We start from the raw sequence: 20,581 nt of genomic DNA on the forward strand, positions 1-20,581 counted from the left end.
GGAAAGACACAGAATTCAGGGTTACTTTTTTTTTTGAGACAGAGCCTCAAGCTGAAGCCCAGGAGTTTGAGGTTGCTGTGAGCTGTGATGCCATGGCATTCTATCCAGGGCGACAGCTTGAGACTGTCTCACAAAAAAATAAATAAATAAATAAAAATAATATAAAAATTAAAATAATAATAATGACATAAAAGTTTTTTATGACATTTAAAAATTTTGAGGCACACCTAAGATCTGGGTAGAGTGCCATAACATCACAGCTCATAGCAACCTCCAATTCCTGGGCTTAAGCGATTCTCTTGCCTCAGCCTCCCCAGTAGCTGGGACGACAGGCGCCTGCCACAATGCCCAGCTATTTTTTGGTTGCAGCCGTCATTGTTGTTTGGCGGGCCTGTGCTGGATTCGAAACCGCCAGCTCAGGAGTATGTGGCTGTCCCCTTAGCCGCTTGAGCCACAGGTGCCAAGCCAGGCTTGTTACTTGGAGGGGAGTGGATTGGGGTACTGCTCAATAGAGTCCTAGTTATATTGTGTGCACACTGTTTCCCAACCCTTTTTATCTCATGGCACACTTGAACCTATGAACTTTCACGGCACACTTAAATTATGTTGATTAAAAAAAAAAAAGAGTGAAGAAACACTGTGGTTTGAACTTCTTTCGAAAATAATTAATGACATTTAGGCAGCGCCCGTAGCTCAGTGGGTAGGGCACAGGCCACATACACCAAGGCTGGCAATTTGAATAGGCCCGGGCCTACTAAAATCAACAATGACAACTGCAACAAAATAATAGCTGGGCGCCTGTAGTCTCAGCTACTTGGGAGGCTGAAGCAAGAGAATCTCTGAAGCCCAGGAGTTTGAGGTTGCTGTGAGCTGTGATGCCACGGCACTCTATCCAGGGCGACAGCTTGAGACTGTCTCACAAAAAAATAAATAAATAAATAAAAATAATATAAAAAATAAAGTAATAATGACATAAAAGTTTTTTATGACATTTAAAAATTTTGAGGCACACCTAAGATCTTCTCATAGCACACCAGTTGAAAATCACTGATCTGAATTATTTTATAATACATTTACATGTATTAAAAGACATGAACATCAAAGGAAGGGAGGTTAAAGGTACTAAACCCCATTTTCTACACTGCTCCCACTCAGGCCCCAGTCATCAGACAAGTTACAGCTATTTTGGCATCACTATTATCAGGACTCAATTAAAAAAGGACCATCAAGTGCTGTATCCTGTGCTCTAAGGGGAATTTAGGTTTCCTGGGGACAATGACTATGATTTCACATAGCATAATTCATGCCTGAGTAAGATATTAACTTCATTAGTCACGTGGGAAGTTCTGCATCTCTTTCTGATGTGTTCTCATACATCCTCTCAAGAGCCCTCTGGGGCATGCACTATATTTTCTAGATGGGGAAACAGATTTAGGACCCAGTTGTTTGCCCAAGTCACAAAGCAAGAAAGTGGGGTCTGCAAATAACTCCACTTACAGATAAGCCCCTCCGTCTGCCACACACACGCAGTACTTTTGACCAAACAGCTTCTTTTTATTCAAAGATTGTAACACAAAAGCGAGCTGGAGGGAAGAGGTATAAGAAGGTAGGACCCTCTCCCAGACTCTACTCTGATTTCCATGAGCATCAGGGAGGGAGAAGATGGAATCCCAGAAAGGAAAATAAAAGGAAATCCAGAACCATTAGCCTAGCCCTTCCTCAGGCCCTGGATCTTGTGTCAGGGCCAAGGGCCAGGGAAAGAGGGTCACTCTTCATCTGCCAGATTATCTGCTGAAGTCCACCCACTCAGCCTGCCTTAGGCTTCCAGGAGCTTCCCCAGGAAGCGGAGGTTGAGAATCTTGAGCTGCTCATCAAGATCCATGCGGACAATGCCATCCTCACCATCAATACTCAACAGGACACCTGTGGCTTCTCGATCCTCGCCCAGTATCACTTTCACCTGGGAGTGGGGGACATGTGGTTAGAGTATCAGGTCAGCAGCCCAAGCCCTTCATCTCCTTGTTCCCTTCCCTTACCTTATTGTTCTTGGTGGGGGTGATGGGCTCCAGGTGCTCACTGGAAATGCTGACGACTTTCTCACTGTCCTTTAAGTACACGGAGCACATGCCTCCCTGGAGGGTGGGGACAGCCTGGTGAGTTGTCATGCTCCCATCACAAGACTGAGGCCCACATTCTAGGAAACACAGGCTCAGGGCTGATGCTAAGAAAATAAGCCACTTTCTGACAGGGGCAAGAAAAGGCCAAAGTTCTGGGGCCCCTGGTGTGTGGGGACAGGTTGGGTGAAGAGGGGTGACCAGAGCAGCAAAGAAAACACAAGAATGAAACTAACTTAGCCCAAAAGGGAGACTACTCTCCGGCATTTGACTCTTATGTCCCAAATTGGCCTCAGCTTCTTCCCCAAGCCTGCTCCTCCTTCTGGGCCCTGGGCCCAGAGACAGCCTCCAGCCAGAGCTCTGGACCTCATCTTAGTCACCTCTATCACCAACAACACTCTAGCTCTGAGGCCTATTCATTCAACCTCCTAAAAAGTCTTTCTCTCGTATCACCTACCCCTCTTCTCCATGGCCTTGTCTCAGTGCAGCCCAACCTGCCCCCTGGGGTTCTCAGCCCGTCTTACCACTCCTAGTGCATCCCTGACAGCAAAACAGAATTAATTCCAAATCACAGATCAGATCCCGCCCCCCACCCCCCACCCCCACTCTCTTGTTTAGATTACTCGGTGGCTCCCCCATGTCCTCTGGATGGTCCAAGTTCCTCAGGCTGGCACTGGCCACTTCTCTGGTCACATCACTCAGCCTCCCCTTGACTCTTTATGTTCTAGCCACAACAAATATGCTAGGCTTTCCCTCACCTCCAGGCTTTGCACCTTTGCACATGAAATTCCTTCCATTTGGAACATTATCAACCCCAGTCATTTTTCTTGCCTTAACTCCTATTTAGTCTTCAGGTCTTGGCTCAGATGCCTCCTTCTCCAGGAAGCCCTCCCTGATTCCCCCCAAAGTTGGGTAAGGTGCTGCCTGATAGCTGCTCTTGCCCTCTGGGCTTCATCCACCCTAGCTCTGCCCACTCAGAGCTGTCAATGTCTGGGAACACGTCTGCATCCCACAGTGGGATGTAAGGTCCATAAGGGCAGAGACTGTCTTGGTCTCTTACTGTTTAATTAATTCAACTGATATTTATTAGAGGGCCAACAAGATGACAGTCCTTAATCTAGGAAGTGGGGCTCCTAAGAAATAAAATACCATCTTTATAATCGAAGAATCACACCAGGGTAAACACTGAGCTTTTAGGCAGCAAGTTGACAAAATGAAGAACATTGACCTGTCAGATGCAGATGTGAGATAGCCTTGGTGCTTCCCTGAAGGGTGAAAATGTGTTAAGTAGACGAAGAATGGAACTAAGAGGAAAGTACACATACAAAGGCCCTGAGGCTGGAGGTAAATGGGTGTGTCTGGGGAAGGGAAAGCCCAGGGGTGTGAGCACCTGGTGCTAAGCCCAAGCCTGGCACAGAGGCAGCACTCAGTACATGCTACAGAATCAGTCTCTCAAAGGTATATGTCAAGAAGTAAACACACTCCTGTGTTCCAGACCCTGTTCCAGGCTGCTGAGACTTAGCCATGATCACGACAGGCAGAAGTCCCTGCTTTCCAAACCTTTCCACACCTGCTTTTTCAGCTATAAATGGGCACTTGAATATATGGTTAAGCATTTAAAAGAAAAAAAGTAACAACAAAGATTAAGGGGCACTAAGGAGAGGACGCCCAACCACTACCCTGGACCCCACGTACCGTGACACTGCGGATGACACCTGTCTGACCCACCACCTGTGTATCCAGGTAGGTGTCCCGCACCTTCACCTGGATGTCAGTGGTTACCCAGTCGCTAGAGTTCTGCTCAATGCCTGAGCCTGGTGTATGTGGGTTGTAGCCACCAGGGGAGGGGGCTCCAGGTGTCATTGGACTGTAGCCAACAGGACTGGGGCTGGGGCTAGCCTACAAGGGAAAGAGGGAATGTCACTGGGAAGTGTCTTCTGGCCTGGCTGTTTAATTTTGGCAGAGATGGGGTCTCACTCTTGCTCAGGCTGGTCTCAAACCACTGAGCTCAAGCGATCCTCCCACCTTGGCCTCTAGGTGGAAGCCAACACTCCTGGCCAGGCCTGACTCTTCTTATAGAGGTGAAGCCCACCCTAGTCTACCACCCTCAAGAGCATGCAGGCTGATCAGTACCTGATAGGCCATGGGTGAAGGCGTAGGGTGGTAGCTGGCTGGAGAATGGGTATTCTGGTAGCCTGCTGGGCTAGGTGCCACCTGGTGGTAGCTCTGGGGGCTGGGGCTGGGCTGATAGGAGCCTTGTGGGGAGGGGGCAGCATAGGGGGAGAACTGGTCTGTGTTGTACCTGCAGAGACAAGAGGAGGGGTTATTTATTGGGACAGGGAAGGAAAAGGTGGTGATGGCAGTGGGGAGGGTTTGGACAAGGGGAGATTAGTGTCAGCCCCAGTGGACTCACATGGCTGGCGTCCCTGGCGTCTGTGGGTTGTACTGCGGATTGACCTGTGGGGATGAAGGGTCTGGGTAGCCAGGTGTTTGGGGATTGGGGGTTCCTCCATAGGCCTGTGGGGATGGGGTGGGCTCATCATCAAAGGCGTATTCGTATTCTTCCTCAGCCCTGTTGGGGAGAGAAGTCTGTTGAGGATGGCTGCGGGGATAATAATAAGGCAGACGCTTCCAGAACACCACTGTATGCTAGGCCCAAATGGAGGTGGTTTCATTCTCAAAGGAGCCCCTTTTTCAGGTGTTCCTGACATTATCTCTGTTCTACAGCTGAGACTGTGACAGAGATGATATTCTCTGTCCCAGATCACACAAACCAATCTCTCCCCAAGCCCAGGGGTAACCACAATGTGTCCCTATGGTTGGTGGTGGAGAAAAGGTTACTCTGCCCCCCTGCAGCCACGCCTTACTTTATATGGACCAGCCTAGGGCCAGAAACAGAATTGTGGGTGGGCCTCACAGACCCCTGTGTGCCCTAGGCAGGCATGACTACTCACACACCAGCACACACCCAGGCCTTAGGGAGCCCTGGCTCTCACCGTGATGGTGTGTTGGGGTTGTTTGGGTCCCAGGCCCCACTTTGGGCAGGAGTGCGACTGCCGTCATGCAGGGGTGTCTGCGAGCCATAATGTGGGGTGCGGCTGCCTAGAATGGGGGAGAGGAATTTGTCCATCAGTTCTGTCCTGTCTCCAGGTCCCCTCATTGCCCCTCTTCCCTGTCCCCAGGAATGCTCACCATCTTGGAGGGGTGTCTGTGAGCCATACATAGGCGTACGAGACCCGGAGCCATACATGGGCGTCTGGGAGCCATACATGGGCGTCCGCCCATAGGTGGAGGTCATGCCACCTGGGCGCCGTGAGCCCCTATGAACATGGAGAACAAATGGGGTGAACAGGGCCCTCTTGCCGCCCAGCAGGTGCCCCCTGATCCTCCCTGGCCTAACTCGTACACTGTGGTGAGGCGCTGACGGTCTACAGAGATGGTCTGGCAGGTGGAGTGCAGCTCCACGCGGGCCGTGGATTCTGTGGCATCCTTCACTACACCAATGTACCCTGGTGGGGGGCAGGAGGTCAGGCCTGGGGTTCTCCTTCACCATGTCCCTCCCCAGGCATCCACATGGCCTTAAAGGTCACCTTTGTAGGGCCCCTGAGAGATGCGCACAGTCTGGCCAATGAGCTCGTTGTCTCTTCGCCCCCGGCCCCTGCTCATGCCGCCGCTGCCACCACCTGGGCTACCAAAGCCGCCATGCTGACCTGGAGAAGGAGAAGGTCACCAGTCCTCCAGGGTCCCCTCAAGCCCCTCTCTTCACCTGCTTGGCTCCCCCACAGTTGGGTGAGGCGCCTCCTCTGCCTGATCCCCGCCCCTGGGCCTTCCCATCACAGCCCTCACCACTCTGGGATAGGATGTATCTTGGGGCTGGGTCTGTCCTCCTGTTGGCTGAGCACCCTAATAGCAGGGCCCAGCCTGGGGAGGGGCACTCAGTGTAAGCTGAATGACCATGGCTCTCCCCCAGCCCCACCCGACACATCCCTGGCCCCTGACCTCTCACCTCCAAGACTGGGGTGCATGGGGCTGCTGATCCGGGGGCTCATAGGGGAAAAGCCATCAGTGAAGTTGTTCACATCTCGGGGCTAGGGGAGGGGAATGGAGTAAACCAGCATGCAGGGACTGGGGGCAGCAGGGACTGGCCTCTGGCCCCAGCCCCCATACCACACATTGCCTTCACCCTGGCAGCCATGCTTCCCTCCTCCTGGTGACAAAACCTCAACTTCCTTTTGGGAGAACTGCCACCTCTCTGCCTTTATGGGACTGCCAATCAGGAGGGCTGCGCTTGCCCTGGCCAAGGAATGGGACTGAAATGTGGCTAGTTATGAATTTAATTCCCTAGAGACAAAAAACTGCAAATCATGGGAAGTCACCACGCCATGTGCAGGCTCTTGAGGAGACCACTTCCTGATCCCAGCTCTCCACGTCCCAGGCCTGACTTCGTATCTGATACTTGGTTCTGTACAACTTTCCTACAAGGCCCACCTCAGGGGCTTTGCATTTGCTGATTGCCCAAAATATTCCTATGATTCTCCATCCTTTCATTCACTCTCTGCTTGAATGTCGCCTTCTAAGATGGCCTTTATCCTGCTCTAAGGAAGCAGCCCCATCTCCTTACACTGCTTTATTTTGCTTCACAGTATTTGCCGTCGCCTCACACTGTGTTTTGTGTATGTACTAAGCTGTTCGTCTCTGGCGTATCAGCTCTAGGAGGGCAGAGATTTTTGTCTCGTTCACTGCTAAATCTCCAGTGTCTGGCACCCTACAGGTGCTCAATAAAATTAAATGAATGAATAGTTCAGATTCCCAAATAAACTCTTTTCTCACTCTTTGCCTAGGATGTGACAATGACATCTGCCCTCCTAATCTTGTCTCCCCCAGAACCAGGGAGGCCTAGAGAATCCAGCCAGGTACCCAACAGAAGGGCTTGCCATGCTTGCCTTACCTTCGAGCCTCCAGCCAGTACCAGGTGGCGGGCCTTGCAGACAAACATGCCCCCATTCTCCACCAGTTTCTTGCAATGCAGGAAGGCGACGCCTCGGAAAAGATGGCGAATCTCTCCCTCCCGGCCCTAGATGAAGAGAGGAGGGTCATTTTCCTGGCCATGCCCTGTCCCACCACAACTTCTTCAGATACAGCTCAAGGGCAGGAGCTTGTACTCACTGAATGGGGGCCATCAATAACCTTGACGATATCTTTCACATGAATGTTGTTCTGTTCTGAGTCCAGGGCCACAGCAAAGCGGTTGTCCTTTTTCCGGGTCACAGCCTGATGCCTGACCGTCACCACCTTGCCATGCATGTTCAGCACCTAGAGGGGGAAGGCAAAAGGCAGGGGTAAGGAGTGAGAGAGAGTTACATGAAATAGCGTTTCCTTAAAGTGGGATGATGCTTCCTTGTGCGAGACTGTCCCAAACTCTTTAGGACACCTAGACTCCCTGGCTGGGGGGCAGGCTGTCAGAGTGCCACCTCTTAGCTTTGGGTCAACCAAAAATGCTCCCAATCGTTCTAAAAAACTCTTTGAGAGGAGATGCCACCCTAATTGAACATTGGGAACCTGAGCGATGGCGGGAGGGGCTGAAATGTACACAATAGCTAATTTTTTCTTTTTTTTTTTGTAGAGACAGAGTCTCACTGTACCACCCTCAGGTAGAGTCCCATGACGTCACACGGCTCACAGCAACCTCCAACTCTTGGGCTTACACGATTCTCTTGCCTCAGCTTCCCAAGCAGCTGGGACTACAGGCGCCCGCCACAACGCCCAGCTATTTTTTTGTTGCAGTTTGGTGGGGGCTTGGTTTGAACCCGCCACCCTTGGCATATGGGGCCGGCGCCCTATTCACTGAGCCACAGGCGCCGCCCTAATTTTCTTTTTGAGACAGTCTCAAGCTGTCGCCCATGGTAGAGTGCGGTGGCGTCACAGCTCACAGCAACCTCAAACTCTTGGGCGTAAGCAATTCTCTTGCCTCAGCCTCCCAAGTAGCTGGGACTACAGGTGCCTGCCACAACGCCTGGCTATTTTTTGTTGCAGTTGTCATTGTTGGTTAGCTGCCCAGGGCCAGGTTCAAACCCGCCACTGTCAGTGTATGTGGCTGGTGCCATAACCACTATGCTACAGGCGCCAAGCCCACAATAGCTAATTGTTTACCCATCACTCTGTGCTGAACCCCTTACGACTTCTCTGAAGCCTCAAAACTTCCCTCTGAGGTAGATACTATCATGACTCCCTTTTTTTTTTTGAGACAGAGTCTATCTTACCCTTGGTAGAGTGCCGTGACATTACAGCTCACAGCAACCTCAGACTCTTGGGCTCAAGTGATTCTCTTGCCTCGGGCTCTCAAGTAGCTGGGACTAAAGATGCCCGCCACAATGCCCAGCTTTTTTTTTTTTTTTTGGAGACAGAGCCTTAAGCTCTTACCCTGGGCTTAAGCAATTCTCCTGCCTCAGCCTCCTGAGTAGCTGGGACTACAGGTGGCCGCCACAACACCTGGCTATTTTTTGGTTGTAGTTGTCATTATTGTTTGGCAGGCCCAGGCTGGATTCGAACCCGCCAACTCTGGTGTATGTGGCTGGTACCTTAGCCGCTTGAGCTATAGGTGCAGAGCCAGGCCGGCTATTTTTTGAGACGAGGGCTTAGGCTGGTTTTGAACCTGTGAGCTCAGGCAATCCACTTGCCTTGGCCTCCCAAGTGCTAGGATTACAGGTGTAAGCCACTGTGCCTGGCCTATCATGACTCCCATCTTTCAGAGATGGGAACCTCAGACCCAAAGAGGGCAAATCACTAGCCCAGGGTCATATAGCCCAGGAGCAATAGAGCTGAGATATGGAGCTGGAGTCCAGGGTCCTAAGTACCACGCTCTATAAGAAGGCATGGAGAGAGAAGGGGACATGTAGCACTATGTCACTGAGTGAGGACCAAATGTCAAGGTACATACCTAATGTCAGAGATTCATTCACAACAAACTAAGTAGATGTTGCTATTATCCCCATTCTGCATGATTTGAAACTGAGGCACAGAGAGGGTAAGTAATTTGACAGTTGCCGGATATCACAAAGCCAGACACGAGTGACAGAGACAGGTCTACAACCCAGAGCAGTCTAGCAGTCTGGCTTTTTTTTTTTTCTTTTTGTAGAGACAGTCTCACTTTATCGCCCTCTGTAGAGTGCTGTGGCATCACACAGCTCGCAGCAACCTCCAACTCCTGGGCTTAGGCGATTCTCTTGCCTCAGCCTCCCGAGTAGCTGGGACTACAGGCGCCCGCTACAACGCCTGGCTATTTTTTTTGTTGCAGTTTGGCTGGGGCTGGGTTTGAACCCACCACCCTCGGCATATGGGGCCGGCGCCCTACCCGCTGAGCCACAGGCGCCGCCCTAGCAGTCTGGCTTCTTAACTACCATGCTCAGTTGCCTCATGGGATTGGCACTCGAGGGAGAGGAAGCCCACTGAAAATAAGCCCCCACCACAGAGCACAGCACACACCTGGAAGGTCTCCCGCTCTAGTCGCACAATGACACCCACAGTCTGGGGGTCCAGCTGTACCAGCTCACCCCATTCATGCTGGCCCCCAACATCCACACCTGATGCTGTCTCTGAGCAGAGCTGCAGGTCCCGGGGAAGCACTTTCAGCTGTCAGGAAATAGCACAGGGGTGAGGTTGGGCCCAAGTGGTCGCCCACTCTCTTCCTGGAATGTATGCCCTCCACCCTCCCCTTCTATCTGCCTACCTCATGCATGGTGAGGTCAGAGAAGAGGATGACAAAGTTCTCCTCCACCCGAACAATGAGGCCTGTGTCGCCCTCAAATCGGCCAGCAATCACCTTCACGTGGTCCCCCATCTTAAAGTACTTTCTAAGTTCCTGGGCTGGGAACTCGAGCATGTCCTGGGGAATTGAATGTAGGGTGAGGACAATAGGTGAGGGGAAGCCACCACCACCCACCTGCCCCTCCCATTCACCTTCAGAATCCACTCATGTTCTTCAAAAAGACCCTGGCTAAAGCCACTCCAGGTTCACCCTGCCCACTTGCAGACCACCTCGGCCACGCAAACGACCTCTCAGGCTGCCCCAGTGACACAGATACCAATTAAACCTTTACCCCACAAAGAATTGTCAGCTCTCAAGCCTGCCTGGACCTGCACAAAAAAACCCCACCCTGCAGATACAGGACACCAGAGGAGACAACTTCCTGGATGTACAGACATACCAGAAAACAGCCTAACCGGGCGGCGCCTGTGGCTCAAGGAGTAGGGCGCCGGTCCCATATGCCGGAGGTGGCAGGTTCAAACCTAGCCCCGGCCGAAAAAAAAAAAAAAAAAAGAATCAATATGGGCAGCACCTGTGGCTCAAAGGGATAGGGCGCTGGTCCCATATGCCAGAGGTGGTGGGTTCAAACCCAGCCCCGGCCAAAAACCACCAAAAAAAAAAAAAAAAAAAAAAAAAAAAAAGAAAACAGCCTAACCAACCACACACATATATTCCAAGCAAAACAAAAAAGAAACAGGCACCCACCTCAGATTACTCTATGGTTAATTACGTCACACACTCAGCCCAACACATCCCCAGCTATCATGCTTTTCAGAAACAAAGGGTAGGCCGAGTCACCCTCCAGTGACAGCTACAATTAACCAAGCCCTTTGATGATATGGCCACACATTAAGACACACCCTCTGGATGCCTGTTTCTTCCTTCCTATAACAGCCACAGAAAGGCGTGACATACACTATCCTCCTTCAACACCCAGGTCATGTTACAACTGGGCTAAAATCAGATAAAAAATAAAAAACAAACAAACAAACAACCCCCCCCCCCAGAACAGAAACATTGAATATTATAACCCACACATGTACAGCACAGTTACCTCCAAAGACACACACCCTAGCAGGGCCCTGGAGATAGGACCTACACACCAGGCCTCCAGAAATACTATCTGACATCCCTTTCCCCAGAATACAAAAGCAGGCCTGCATACACCCCAGCCTGATGCTGAGCTGCACACTCCTATTGCCTCATCAGATGTACCCTCTCAGGCACCTGACAACACTAGGAAGGCCTACACACACCTCCACCTGGATATCCACATACAAGCAGACATACCCTCAGACACTCTGACGCCCTGCTTCTCAGACCCAAGAGCCCAAGCCCTGGTACCCACCTTGAGGTCCTCGTGCTTGGGCATGATGGTGATCTTGTTGCCATCCACGCTGAGAATCTTGCCCTGCAGGTTGATGAGCTCACCCTCACAGACCTCAACATTGTCTCCAGGTTGGAAGTTGTGTTCCCGCTCCTTCCCTGCAAGGATAGTCACAAAGCTGACCTGGGGGCTGCCCACCATAAGCTGCCCCTCATCCTTGATCTGGGTTGCTGATGGGGTCAAATACCTGTGCTCTCAGTCACCACCTCTAGGTCTATGCCTTCTGGCTGGTCCTCAAACTTCTCCAGCTCGGAGAGTGTGGGCTTCACACCCTCTGTGATCTGAGCCCCCAGGGGCAGGGGCAGGAGGAGGAAATGGACCCAGATCAGTGCAACAGCCCACCTGGGTGGGCTGGAGATACCATGAGAATTATTCTCCAGGGGACACTCTAATTTGAGGAGTACCCTTAGACAACGGGAAGGAGAAAGACCAATTACCACCCCCCCAACATCAATGCCTGCTCTGGGACCCTCACCACAGCAGACATGGCGAAGCTCTTGAACAGAAAGCCCTTCCGGCTGTAACGGTTCCCCTCAAAGATGAGGAAATCACCATCAGAGGCGACATCACCCCCCAGGGACCTGGAATTTTGTGAGGAGAGGGGGGGGTCAAGAAAAGAATGTTGCTGTGCCTCAGTTTTCTCGGCTGACACAGGCGGAGAAGACCACAGGGAGACTCGCCTAGCCAGCCCAGCCCTCTCTTGGTGGGAGTGACAGCTCACAAACCACAAAGGCCCATGTGGAAGAAGGCGCACACATTCCCACCCCCTGCACACCACAGCCCCTTCCCTGATTCATCTTTCACCAGAGTACTGGCCACAATCCAATGGGCTAGTGTTTGATCTATCTCCGCAACTAGTACAACAGCTCCAGAAGGGCAGGAATTTTCCATTCACTGCCATTTCTCCTACTTTACCAAGAACAAATGGCCGGCACATAGCAGTGCTCAGTGAATATCAGTTTTGTTTTTGTTTTTTTTTGTTTAGACAGAGTTCCACTCTGTTACCCTGGGGTTGAGTGACATGATGTCATCATAGTTCATAGCAAGCTCAAATAACTGGGTTCAAGCAATCCTCCTACCTCAGCCTTCTGAGTAGCTAGGCAAAACTAATCTTTTATTGGTTTGTAATTTTTTTTTTTTTTGAGACACAGTCTCAAGCTGTTGCCCTGTGGCATCGTAGCTCACAGCAACCTCTAACTCTTGGGTTCAAGCAATTCTCTTGCCTCAGCCTCCCAAGTAGCTGGGACTACAGGTGCCTGCCACAACACCTGGCTATTTTGTTGTTGTTGTTGCAGTTGTCATTGTTGTTTTAGCAGACCCAGGCCGGGTGTGAACCCGCCAGCCTCAGCGTATGTGACCAGCACCCTACCCATGGAACAATAGGTGCTGCCTATTGGTTTGTATTTTTAGTAAAACTGGGTTTTGCTCTTGCTCAGGCTTGTCTCCAATTCCTGAGCTTAAGCAATCCACCTAGCTTCCCCTAAGTGCTAGGATGATAGGCATGAGCCACTGTTCCTAGCCTTAGTGAGTATTAGTTGAACAAAGTATTAGTATCAGACAACAATACGAGTTAATATTCACGACCACTCAGCCTGGCCTGCACATTCACTACCTCCCTGACTCCCTCCTCAAACCCTGTGACATCAGTTATATTATGGTCCTCATTTTCTTTTTTTAATTTCAGCTTGCTTGTTCATTCTTCTTCGTTTGAAGTACTCTTTTTTTTGTTCATTTTCTTCTTCTTCTGGCGATGCTCTTTCCCATTGCCTCCCCAGTAGCTGGGATTACAGACGCCCACCACAACGTCTGGCTGTTTTTGATGCTGTTCGTAGAGACGGGGTCTTACTCTGGCTCACTGCTGCTCATACTGGTCGTGAGCCTCTGAGCTCAGGCAATCCACTCGCCTCGGCCTCCCACAGCGCTGGGACTACAGGTGTGAGCCACCACGCCCGGCCATGCTCCTCATTTTCTAGGTGAGGGAATGCAGGCTCAGGGAGGTCCCAGTAAGAAGTCACCAAGCCAGTGAATCTGACAGTCAGGATTCAAAACTGAGTGGGTGAGACTCTCAAGCCTGCGCCTTACTTATGCTACCCTGGTCTATCTATGCCTCTGCATGTGGGGTGGGCAATACTTAGTTCCTGCTCCATGTCCGAGTGAGGAAGGGAGACTCTAGCACTTCCCAAAAGGAAACACATGGAAAAGGTAAGTCAGCTTCTTCCTGTTACTCACTCAACCACCTTCTCCACGTAGTGAACCTGGGAGAAGAGACCAGCATGCTCTCCTGGGCATGTCAGGGGCCTGTGGCCCAGCAGAGGCTGAGGGTGTGAATGGGTCCAGTTCAGGCATGTGATGTATTGGCAGACTCAGGTGCAGAGTGAAAGGTGTGTTCATCACCTTTGACTGGCTGACTCACCCAAATAGTTCCAGAACAGGACCAGAGAGAAGAGTGTCACTGGCACCTCCTTTCTCCATCTCCTCCTCTCCTGCCCTCCCTGTTGGAGCCCCAGGCTGGCCCTGGGTTGCTTCGATCCTCCACCCAGCTGGGAAACCAGGGAAGACATCTGAGAGTAAGGGACTCTATAGCCCCATCTCAGGTAGAAATAAGAAGATGAGGGAAGGAGACTTTAGGAAGCCTGTCAAGATCCATAAACCCCACTTTAGTATCTGATACCATCAACGTCATTTATCACATGCTGAGTGCGGCTCCGGCACACACACACATTAGTTCATTTAATTCTATGATCCCAGGAAGCAGGAGTTGTTACCATCCATCTTTAGCAGAGCAAACAGGAGCACAAGGCAGTAGATTGTCTGAGCTCACAGGTTCAAGACCAGCCTGAGCCAGAGTTGAGACCTCATCTCTAAAAACAGCAGGGCATTGTGGTAGGTACTTGGGAGGCTGAGGGAAGAGAATCACTTAAGCCCAAGAGTATGAGGTTTCTGTGAGCTGTGACAACACGCACTCTACCAAGGGCAACAAAGTGAGACTCTATCTTCAAAAAAAAAAAAAAATCAAAGCCGGGCATGGTGGCTCATGCCTGTAGTTCTAGCGCTCTGGGAGGCCGAGGCAGGTAGACTGCTTGAGCTCATGAATTTGAGACCAGCCTGAGCAAAAGCAAGACCTCATCTCTACTAAAAATAGAAAAACTGAGGCAAGAGGATCACATGCACCTAAGAGTTTGAGGTTGCTATGAGCTATGATGCTATGGCACTCAACCCAGGATGACAGCTTGAGACTCTGTCTCACTAAATAAATAAATAAATAAATGAAAGAAAGAAAGAAATGGAAGCACAGGGATGGGAAGCAACCCACCTGAGGCTGTGCTTCCATGCTAACCACTCACAAACTAAACCTGTGGAGGGGCCTACCCGTGAGGAGGATGTGCACAGGCACATTCTACACCACAGGCCCTGGGGACCCATCCCAACCAGTCCCCAAGGACACTCTCACCTGATCTTCTCAGCGTCAAACAGCCTCTGTGGAGGTCGCTTAAACTTCTTTCTTTTGGCAAACCAGTCTTTCTATGGAGGAAAGGGGCATGGGTGGAAAGGGTGAGAGAAGAGGGCTTGGCCACCAGGGATCCAGCACAACCCCTCCCGCAGGCAGCACAGCCCCATGGTACCAAGCTCATGCGGGCCTTGATGCGGTCGTAGTCAATGCGGGGAATCATCTTCAGGGAGATGGTGTTCTGGCTGGGCTCCACGTAATCCACCTGGCCGGGGCAGACAGGTGGTCAGCAAGGGCCCAGCTCTCCCTCCCTGACTCTAGACACAAAAGGACAAAGAGATGCCAGGAAGGGGAAGGGACAAAGGATGACAGGGGATAAATCAGGCTGCTGATAACCCCTGAAAGTCTCTGTCCAGCCTATCTCCCCTCAACTCTGGCACTAAATACCCACTGCTTGATTAACGACTCCACTTGGATATCTAAAAGGTCCCCCTAGTGCCTGTAATCCCAGCTACTAGGGATGCTGAGGCAAAAGATTCGCTTGAGCTCAAAGAGTTTGAGGTTGCTGTGAGCTGTGGCACAAAAGCACTCTACCAAGGGAAATGAAAGTGAGAATCTGTCTCAAAAAAAAAAAAAACCCACAAAAAACGCCATCAAGAATTATTCCTAGGTTGTGAGCCTGTGCAGAAGGAAAAGTGGAGTGGAGATGCTGGGAGAGGGGCAGGTTTGAATGCAATCAGTTCAACTTTGGTTGTCCTAGATTAGGGGGATCTTTTATTTTTATTGTTTTATTTTTTGAGACAGAGTCTCATTTTGTCGCCCGGGATGGAGTGCTATGGCATCGTAGCTCACAGCAACCTCAAACTCAGGCTCAAGCAGTTTTCCTGCCTCAGCCTCCTAAGTAGGTGAAACTGCAGGTGCCTGCCACAACACCTGGCTATTTTTAGAGATAGGGTCTCTAAACCTGTGAGTTCAGGCAATCCACCCACCTTGGCCTCCCAGAGTGCTAGGATTACAGGTGTGAGCCACCACACCCAGCTGTATTTTTTCTATTTTTTAGGAGACAGTCTCACTTTGTCACCCTTGGTAAAATGCCATGGCATTGTGGTAACTCATAGCAACCTCAAACTCTTGGGCTCAAGTGATCCTCTTGCCTCAGTCTCCCAAGTAGCTGGGACTATAGGCGCCTGCCACAATGCCAGGCTATTTTTAGAGATGAGGTCTTGCTCTTGCTCAGGCTAGTCTCAAACTCCTGAGCTCAGGCAATCCACTGCCTCAGCCTTTCAGAGTGCTAGGATTACAGGTGTGAGCCACCGTGTCCAGCCCCCTTTTTTCTCTTATACCCACATCCAACCTGTCACCAAATCCTGTCAGTTCTGCCTTTAAAATATCTGACCTCTTCCACTATAAGCTTAGCACCCCAAATCCCAAAATTCAAAACCCTCTAGAGTACAAAACTTTTTTCAGGGCGGCGCCTGTGGCTCAGTCGGTAGGGCGCCGGCCCCATATACCAAGGGTGGCGGGTTCAAACCCGGCCCCGGCCAAACTGCAACCAAAAAATAGCCGGGCATTGTGGCGGGCGCCTGTAGTCCCAGCTACTTGGGAGGCTGAGGCAAGAGAATCGCTTAAGCCCAGGAGTTGGAGGTTGCTGTGAGCTGTGTGAGGCCACGGCACTCTACCGAGGGCCATAAAGTGAGACTCTGTCTCTACAAAAAAAAAAACAAACTTTTTTCAATGCATTTAATAGGAGACTCAAAGGAAATGCTCACTAGAGCATTTTGGATTTTGAATTTTTGGATTTGGGATGCTTAACCAGTTAAGTATAATGTAAATATTCCAAAATCTGAAAAACTTTGAAAACTAAAACAATTCTGGTCCTAAGCATTTCAGGTAAGAGACAGTGAACCTGTACTACAACCTGGGTCCTGTCTTGCCAGCACCTGCCACCTGGGCTAATGGCAGCAGCTTCCTCACTGGTCTGCCTTGCTCTTACCCATGGCCCCCTCCAGTCTATTCCAGGCCTCTATTACTCAACTTTTGCACTATTGGCCTTCTGGGCCAGATCATTCTTTGCTGTGGCAGCTGCCCTATGAATTGTTGAATATTACTAACATCCCTTACTTCTACCCAGCTGGCATAACCAAAACTGTCTCCAGACATTTCCAAATGTTGCCTGGGACCAATATCACACAGTGGTCTCAACACAGTCACCAGAGAAATCCTACCTATAATCAAAGTGAGACTATGTCCCTTAGAGCCCTCCTATCTTACTTCAGTAAACACAAAAGCCCTGCAGTGGGCTATAAGGTCTTATTGCCCCACTGAGCTCATCTCTTGCCCTTCTCATCTTCAGTTCCTCTGTTTCAGCCAGTAAAAAGTCCCATCTGATGTGCTGTCTCTTCGCCCTAAAACACTTTTCCCCAAGAATTCCACACAGCTCACTCCTTCAACTATTTCAGATCATTACTCAACATGCCTTTGAAAAGGCCAGGCATGGGGGCTCATGCCTATAATCCTAGCACTCTGGGAGGCCAAGGCAGGCAGATTGCCTGAGCTTACAGGTTTGAGACCAGTCTGAGCCAGAGACCCTACCTCTAAAAATAGCTGGGCGTTGTGGTGGGAGCCTGTAGTCCCAGCTACTTGGGAGGCTGAGGCAAGACAAATGCTTGAGCCCAAGAGTTTGAGGTGGCTGTGAGGTGAGCTATGAGGCCACAGCACCCTACTGAGGGCAACGAAGTGAGACTCTGTCCCAAAAAATAAAAACAAAACAAAACATGCCTTTGAACATGCGCAACCATGGCTGTCCATTTCCTGCGCATTCACAAGATCCAGGCTCTGCTTCACCTAATCTGAGTGGGTTCTGTTCTCTGTGATTGAAAGAAGGATGAGAAGGACAAAAGGAAAAGAGGGGAGGACAGAAGAGGGAAGCCCTGGTGCCCTCAGCTGCCCTGCCCCTAGCACCTGAGCGATGTCATCCTTGTAGATGCCCCGCTTGAGACGGACCCAGGACTTTGGTTTCAGGTTGGCCACCTCCTTCACCACTTTAAGCACATCTGTCATCTCCTTGATGGGCACCATCTGCTGGTTCCAGTAGCCAAGCCGCAGGTTGCCCACACCCTCAATGGCTTGCTTCACATGGGTCTGCTTGTAGGCCTCCACGTAGATGTAGCCCTTCACGTGCTCTGGTGCCACTACTGACTTAATCTGCAGGGGCTGCAGGGTGAGCGGGTGGAAGGAGACAGTGAGACACACTGCTAATAGCAGTAATGACTGCCACTCATCAGCAGTTCCTCTTCCAGGAATCTATCCCACAGAAACATGTTGGCACAATGACACAGACACAAAACTCTTCCCTGCAGAATTATTTATTATAGTAAACAAACAAGGTTAGAAACTTAATGCTCAAAAAGAGAGATTGGTTAAATTACAGCTTAACCGTATACTATGAAATAAAGTGTAGCAGTTAAAAAAAAAAAATGAGATGAATCTATATAACCAGAAAGATATCCAACACATGGTGTATGTAAAAAAAAAAAAACAATTAAAACCAAAGCCAGCTAAAATGGTTACATGTGGTTATCAGCAAAAACACACCCTTAAGACAAAAATTGTCACCAGAGACCAGAAAGGACACTTTGTTAACAGTAAAAGGGTCAATCTGCCAAGAAGATATAACAATTATAAACATATAGGAAACTATTAGAGCCTCAAAATATACAAAGCAAAACACTTTCAATAATGAATAGAACAACTAGACAGATCAACAAGGAAACAGAACACTTGAGCTGAACACTATAAGCCAACCAGACCTAACAGACAGCTGCAGATAGAACACTCCACCTAACAACAGCAGAACACACATTCTTAGGCTGGGCATACTGACCACTCTCCAGGATAAGCCATGTAAAGGCCATAAAATAGGTCTCAATGTAAAAAAAATTGAAATCATATAAAGCAATTCTCCAACCAAATGATATTAGAAATTAATAACAGGGCGGCACCTGCAGCTCAGTCGGTGGGGCGCCGGCCCCATATACCGAGGGTGGCGGGTTCAAACCCAACCCCAGCCGAACTGCAACAAAAAAATAGCCGGGCGCTGTGGTGGGCGCCTGTAGTCCCAGCTACTCGGGAGGCTGAGGCAAGAGAATTGCTTAAGCCCAGGAGTTGGAGATTGCTGTGAACTGTGTGATGCCATGGCACTCTACCCAGGGCCAGAAAGTGAAACTCTGTCTCTACAAAAGAAAAAAGAAATTAATAACAGGCCAGGTGTGGTGGCTCACGCCTGTAATCCCTGCACTCTGTGAGGCCAAACCAGGTGGATTGCCTGAGCTCACAGGTTCCAGACCAGCATGAGCCAGAGCAAGACCTCGTCTCTAAAAATAGCCAGGAGTTGTGATGGATGCCTGTAGTCCCAGCTACTTGGGAGGCTGAGGCAAGAGAATCTCTTAAGCCTAAGAGTTTGAGGTTGCTATGAGCTGTGACGCCACGGCACTCTACCCAGGGTGACATAGTGAGATTCTGTCTCAAAAAAAAAAAAAATGAACTTCAAACTAAACCAATTGAATACAAAATTAAAAAAAAAAAACAAAACAATAATCAGCATAACTCAAATAAGGTGATTAGATTTTTATCACAGGACAGCACATTTTAAATCATGATTTGCAAATCCTGCAACAGTCTACTTGGTCCCACTGGCTCACACTTACTGCTTTGACAGGTAAAAGCAAAGGACTCAGCCTAACACATACCACATTAAGTGAAAAAGTCACCAACCAGCACATAGTTTCAAGAATTGTGAGGACACCCTTGGTAGGGTTTGCCCTGGTTCCAAAATTGCCAATTACACCTTTGACAACAATTATACTCTTTGACAACAATTACACTTACTAAATATAAACTGTAGGACAAGTCCTATCTGAGAGCTGGACATGTCCAAAGCCATTTAATCCTAATAATGCTGAAGGCAAGCACGGGCCCACAAAGGGGAAATGGCTCACTAAAGGTGGCGGCTAGTAAGAAGCAGGGCAGGATTCAAATTTTGGCAGTTTACAGAAAGATCTGGGCCAGGGTGGTGCCTGTGGCTCAGTGGGTAGGGCTCCGGTCCCATACACCGAGGGTGGTGGGTTTGATCCCGGCCCCGGCCAAACAGCAACGAAAATATAGCCGGGTGTTCTGGTGGGCGCTTGTAGTCCCATCTACTCAGGACGCTGAGGCAAGAGAATCGCCTAGTCCAGGAGTTGGAGGTTGCTTTGAACAGTGACGCCACAGCACTCTACAGTGGGCAATAAAGTGAGACTCTGTCTCTAAAAAAAAAAAAAAAAAAAGAAAGAAAGATTTGGGCCCTTTAATGCAGCACTGGGTGTCCTGAATGAAGTAGGAAGCATTACTTCTTGGTCTGTGTGCTGTAAATGACCAGGAAGGGCAATCACCAGCTCTGCACAGTCACCACCACACCCTTAGTACCTGCCAAGGCAGAGACTGACACAGAGAAGGGGCTCTGAGAATGTTTGATGACTGCATGAATGAGAGAAGGAAGGGAGTCTCCTCTGGACAGGACTGTCCCTGATGGACTTGGCCATGCCGCCTATCCTAAGACTCCCTCTTCCACAATCGGGTGACAACTGCCCAACAGTACTGGTAAACAGGCAGAACTCTCCCTTGTGCAGAAGGGTCACAGGAAGCTAACTGGATGACTTCTCTGCCAGAACAATGACAGTACATCTATCAGGGCACAGAAGAGCCCTTCCGTTGGGGTAGTGGTCTTGTTCTAGCTGGACCAGCTCACTCAGCACAGGGGCACTTGGTGCCTTCAATGCCTACAATGTCCT

The 20,581-nt window shown here is 50.0% G+C and overlaps 1 protein-coding gene across 5 annotated transcripts in view; it reads right to left on the reverse strand.

Annotated features, from left to right (window-relative positions):
• Nucleotides 1-1,537: 1,537 nt before the first annotated feature.
• The window catches only part of SUPT5H (SPT5 homolog, DSIF elongation factor subunit), a 34,277-nt gene continuing 15,233 nt past the window's right edge, over nt 1,538-20,581 (reverse strand). For 4 of the 5 annotated variants that reach the window (XM_053604838.1, XM_053604837.1, XM_053604834.1 and 1 more), the window contains 20 exons: nt 17,715-17,966; nt 14,929-15,018; nt 14,757-14,827; nt 11,781-11,886; nt 11,493-11,586; nt 11,267-11,403; nt 9,841-9,996; nt 9,597-9,743; nt 7,281-7,427; nt 7,063-7,188; nt 6,121-6,202; nt 5,705-5,824; nt 5,521-5,623; nt 5,307-5,434; nt 5,111-5,216; nt 4,528-4,686; nt 4,248-4,416; nt 3,810-4,013; nt 2,037-2,132; nt 1,538-1,960 (listed from right to left, as the gene is read on the reverse strand). In XM_053604838.1, coding sequence (XP_053460813.1) covers nt 1,817-1,960; nt 2,037-2,132; nt 3,810-4,013; nt 4,248-4,416; nt 4,528-4,686; nt 5,111-5,216; nt 5,307-5,434; nt 5,521-5,623; nt 5,705-5,824; nt 6,121-6,202; nt 7,063-7,188; nt 7,281-7,427; nt 9,597-9,743; nt 9,841-9,996; nt 11,267-11,403; nt 11,493-11,586; nt 11,781-11,886; nt 14,757-14,827; nt 14,929-15,018; nt 17,715-17,966 — 2,637 coding nt within the window. In that variant the 3' untranslated portion in view covers nt 1,538-1,816. Of the gene's footprint in view, nt 1,961-2,036; nt 2,133-3,263; nt 4,014-4,247; nt 4,417-4,527; nt 4,687-5,110; nt 5,217-5,306; nt 5,435-5,520; nt 5,624-5,704; nt 5,825-6,120; nt 6,203-7,062; nt 7,189-7,280; nt 7,428-9,596; nt 9,744-9,840; nt 9,997-11,266; nt 11,404-11,492; nt 11,587-11,780; nt 11,887-14,756; nt 14,828-14,928; nt 15,019-17,714; nt 17,967-20,581 lie in introns of all 5 variants that reach the window. The other variant, XR_008382994.1, reaches the window with a different exon arrangement.

The sequence above is a fragment of the Nycticebus coucang genome, chromosome 10, assembly GCF_027406575.1.
Source record: "Nycticebus coucang isolate mNycCou1 chromosome 10, mNycCou1.pri, whole genome shotgun sequence".
Taxonomy (NCBI): Eukaryota; Metazoa; Chordata; class Mammalia; order Primates; family Lorisidae; genus Nycticebus; species Nycticebus coucang.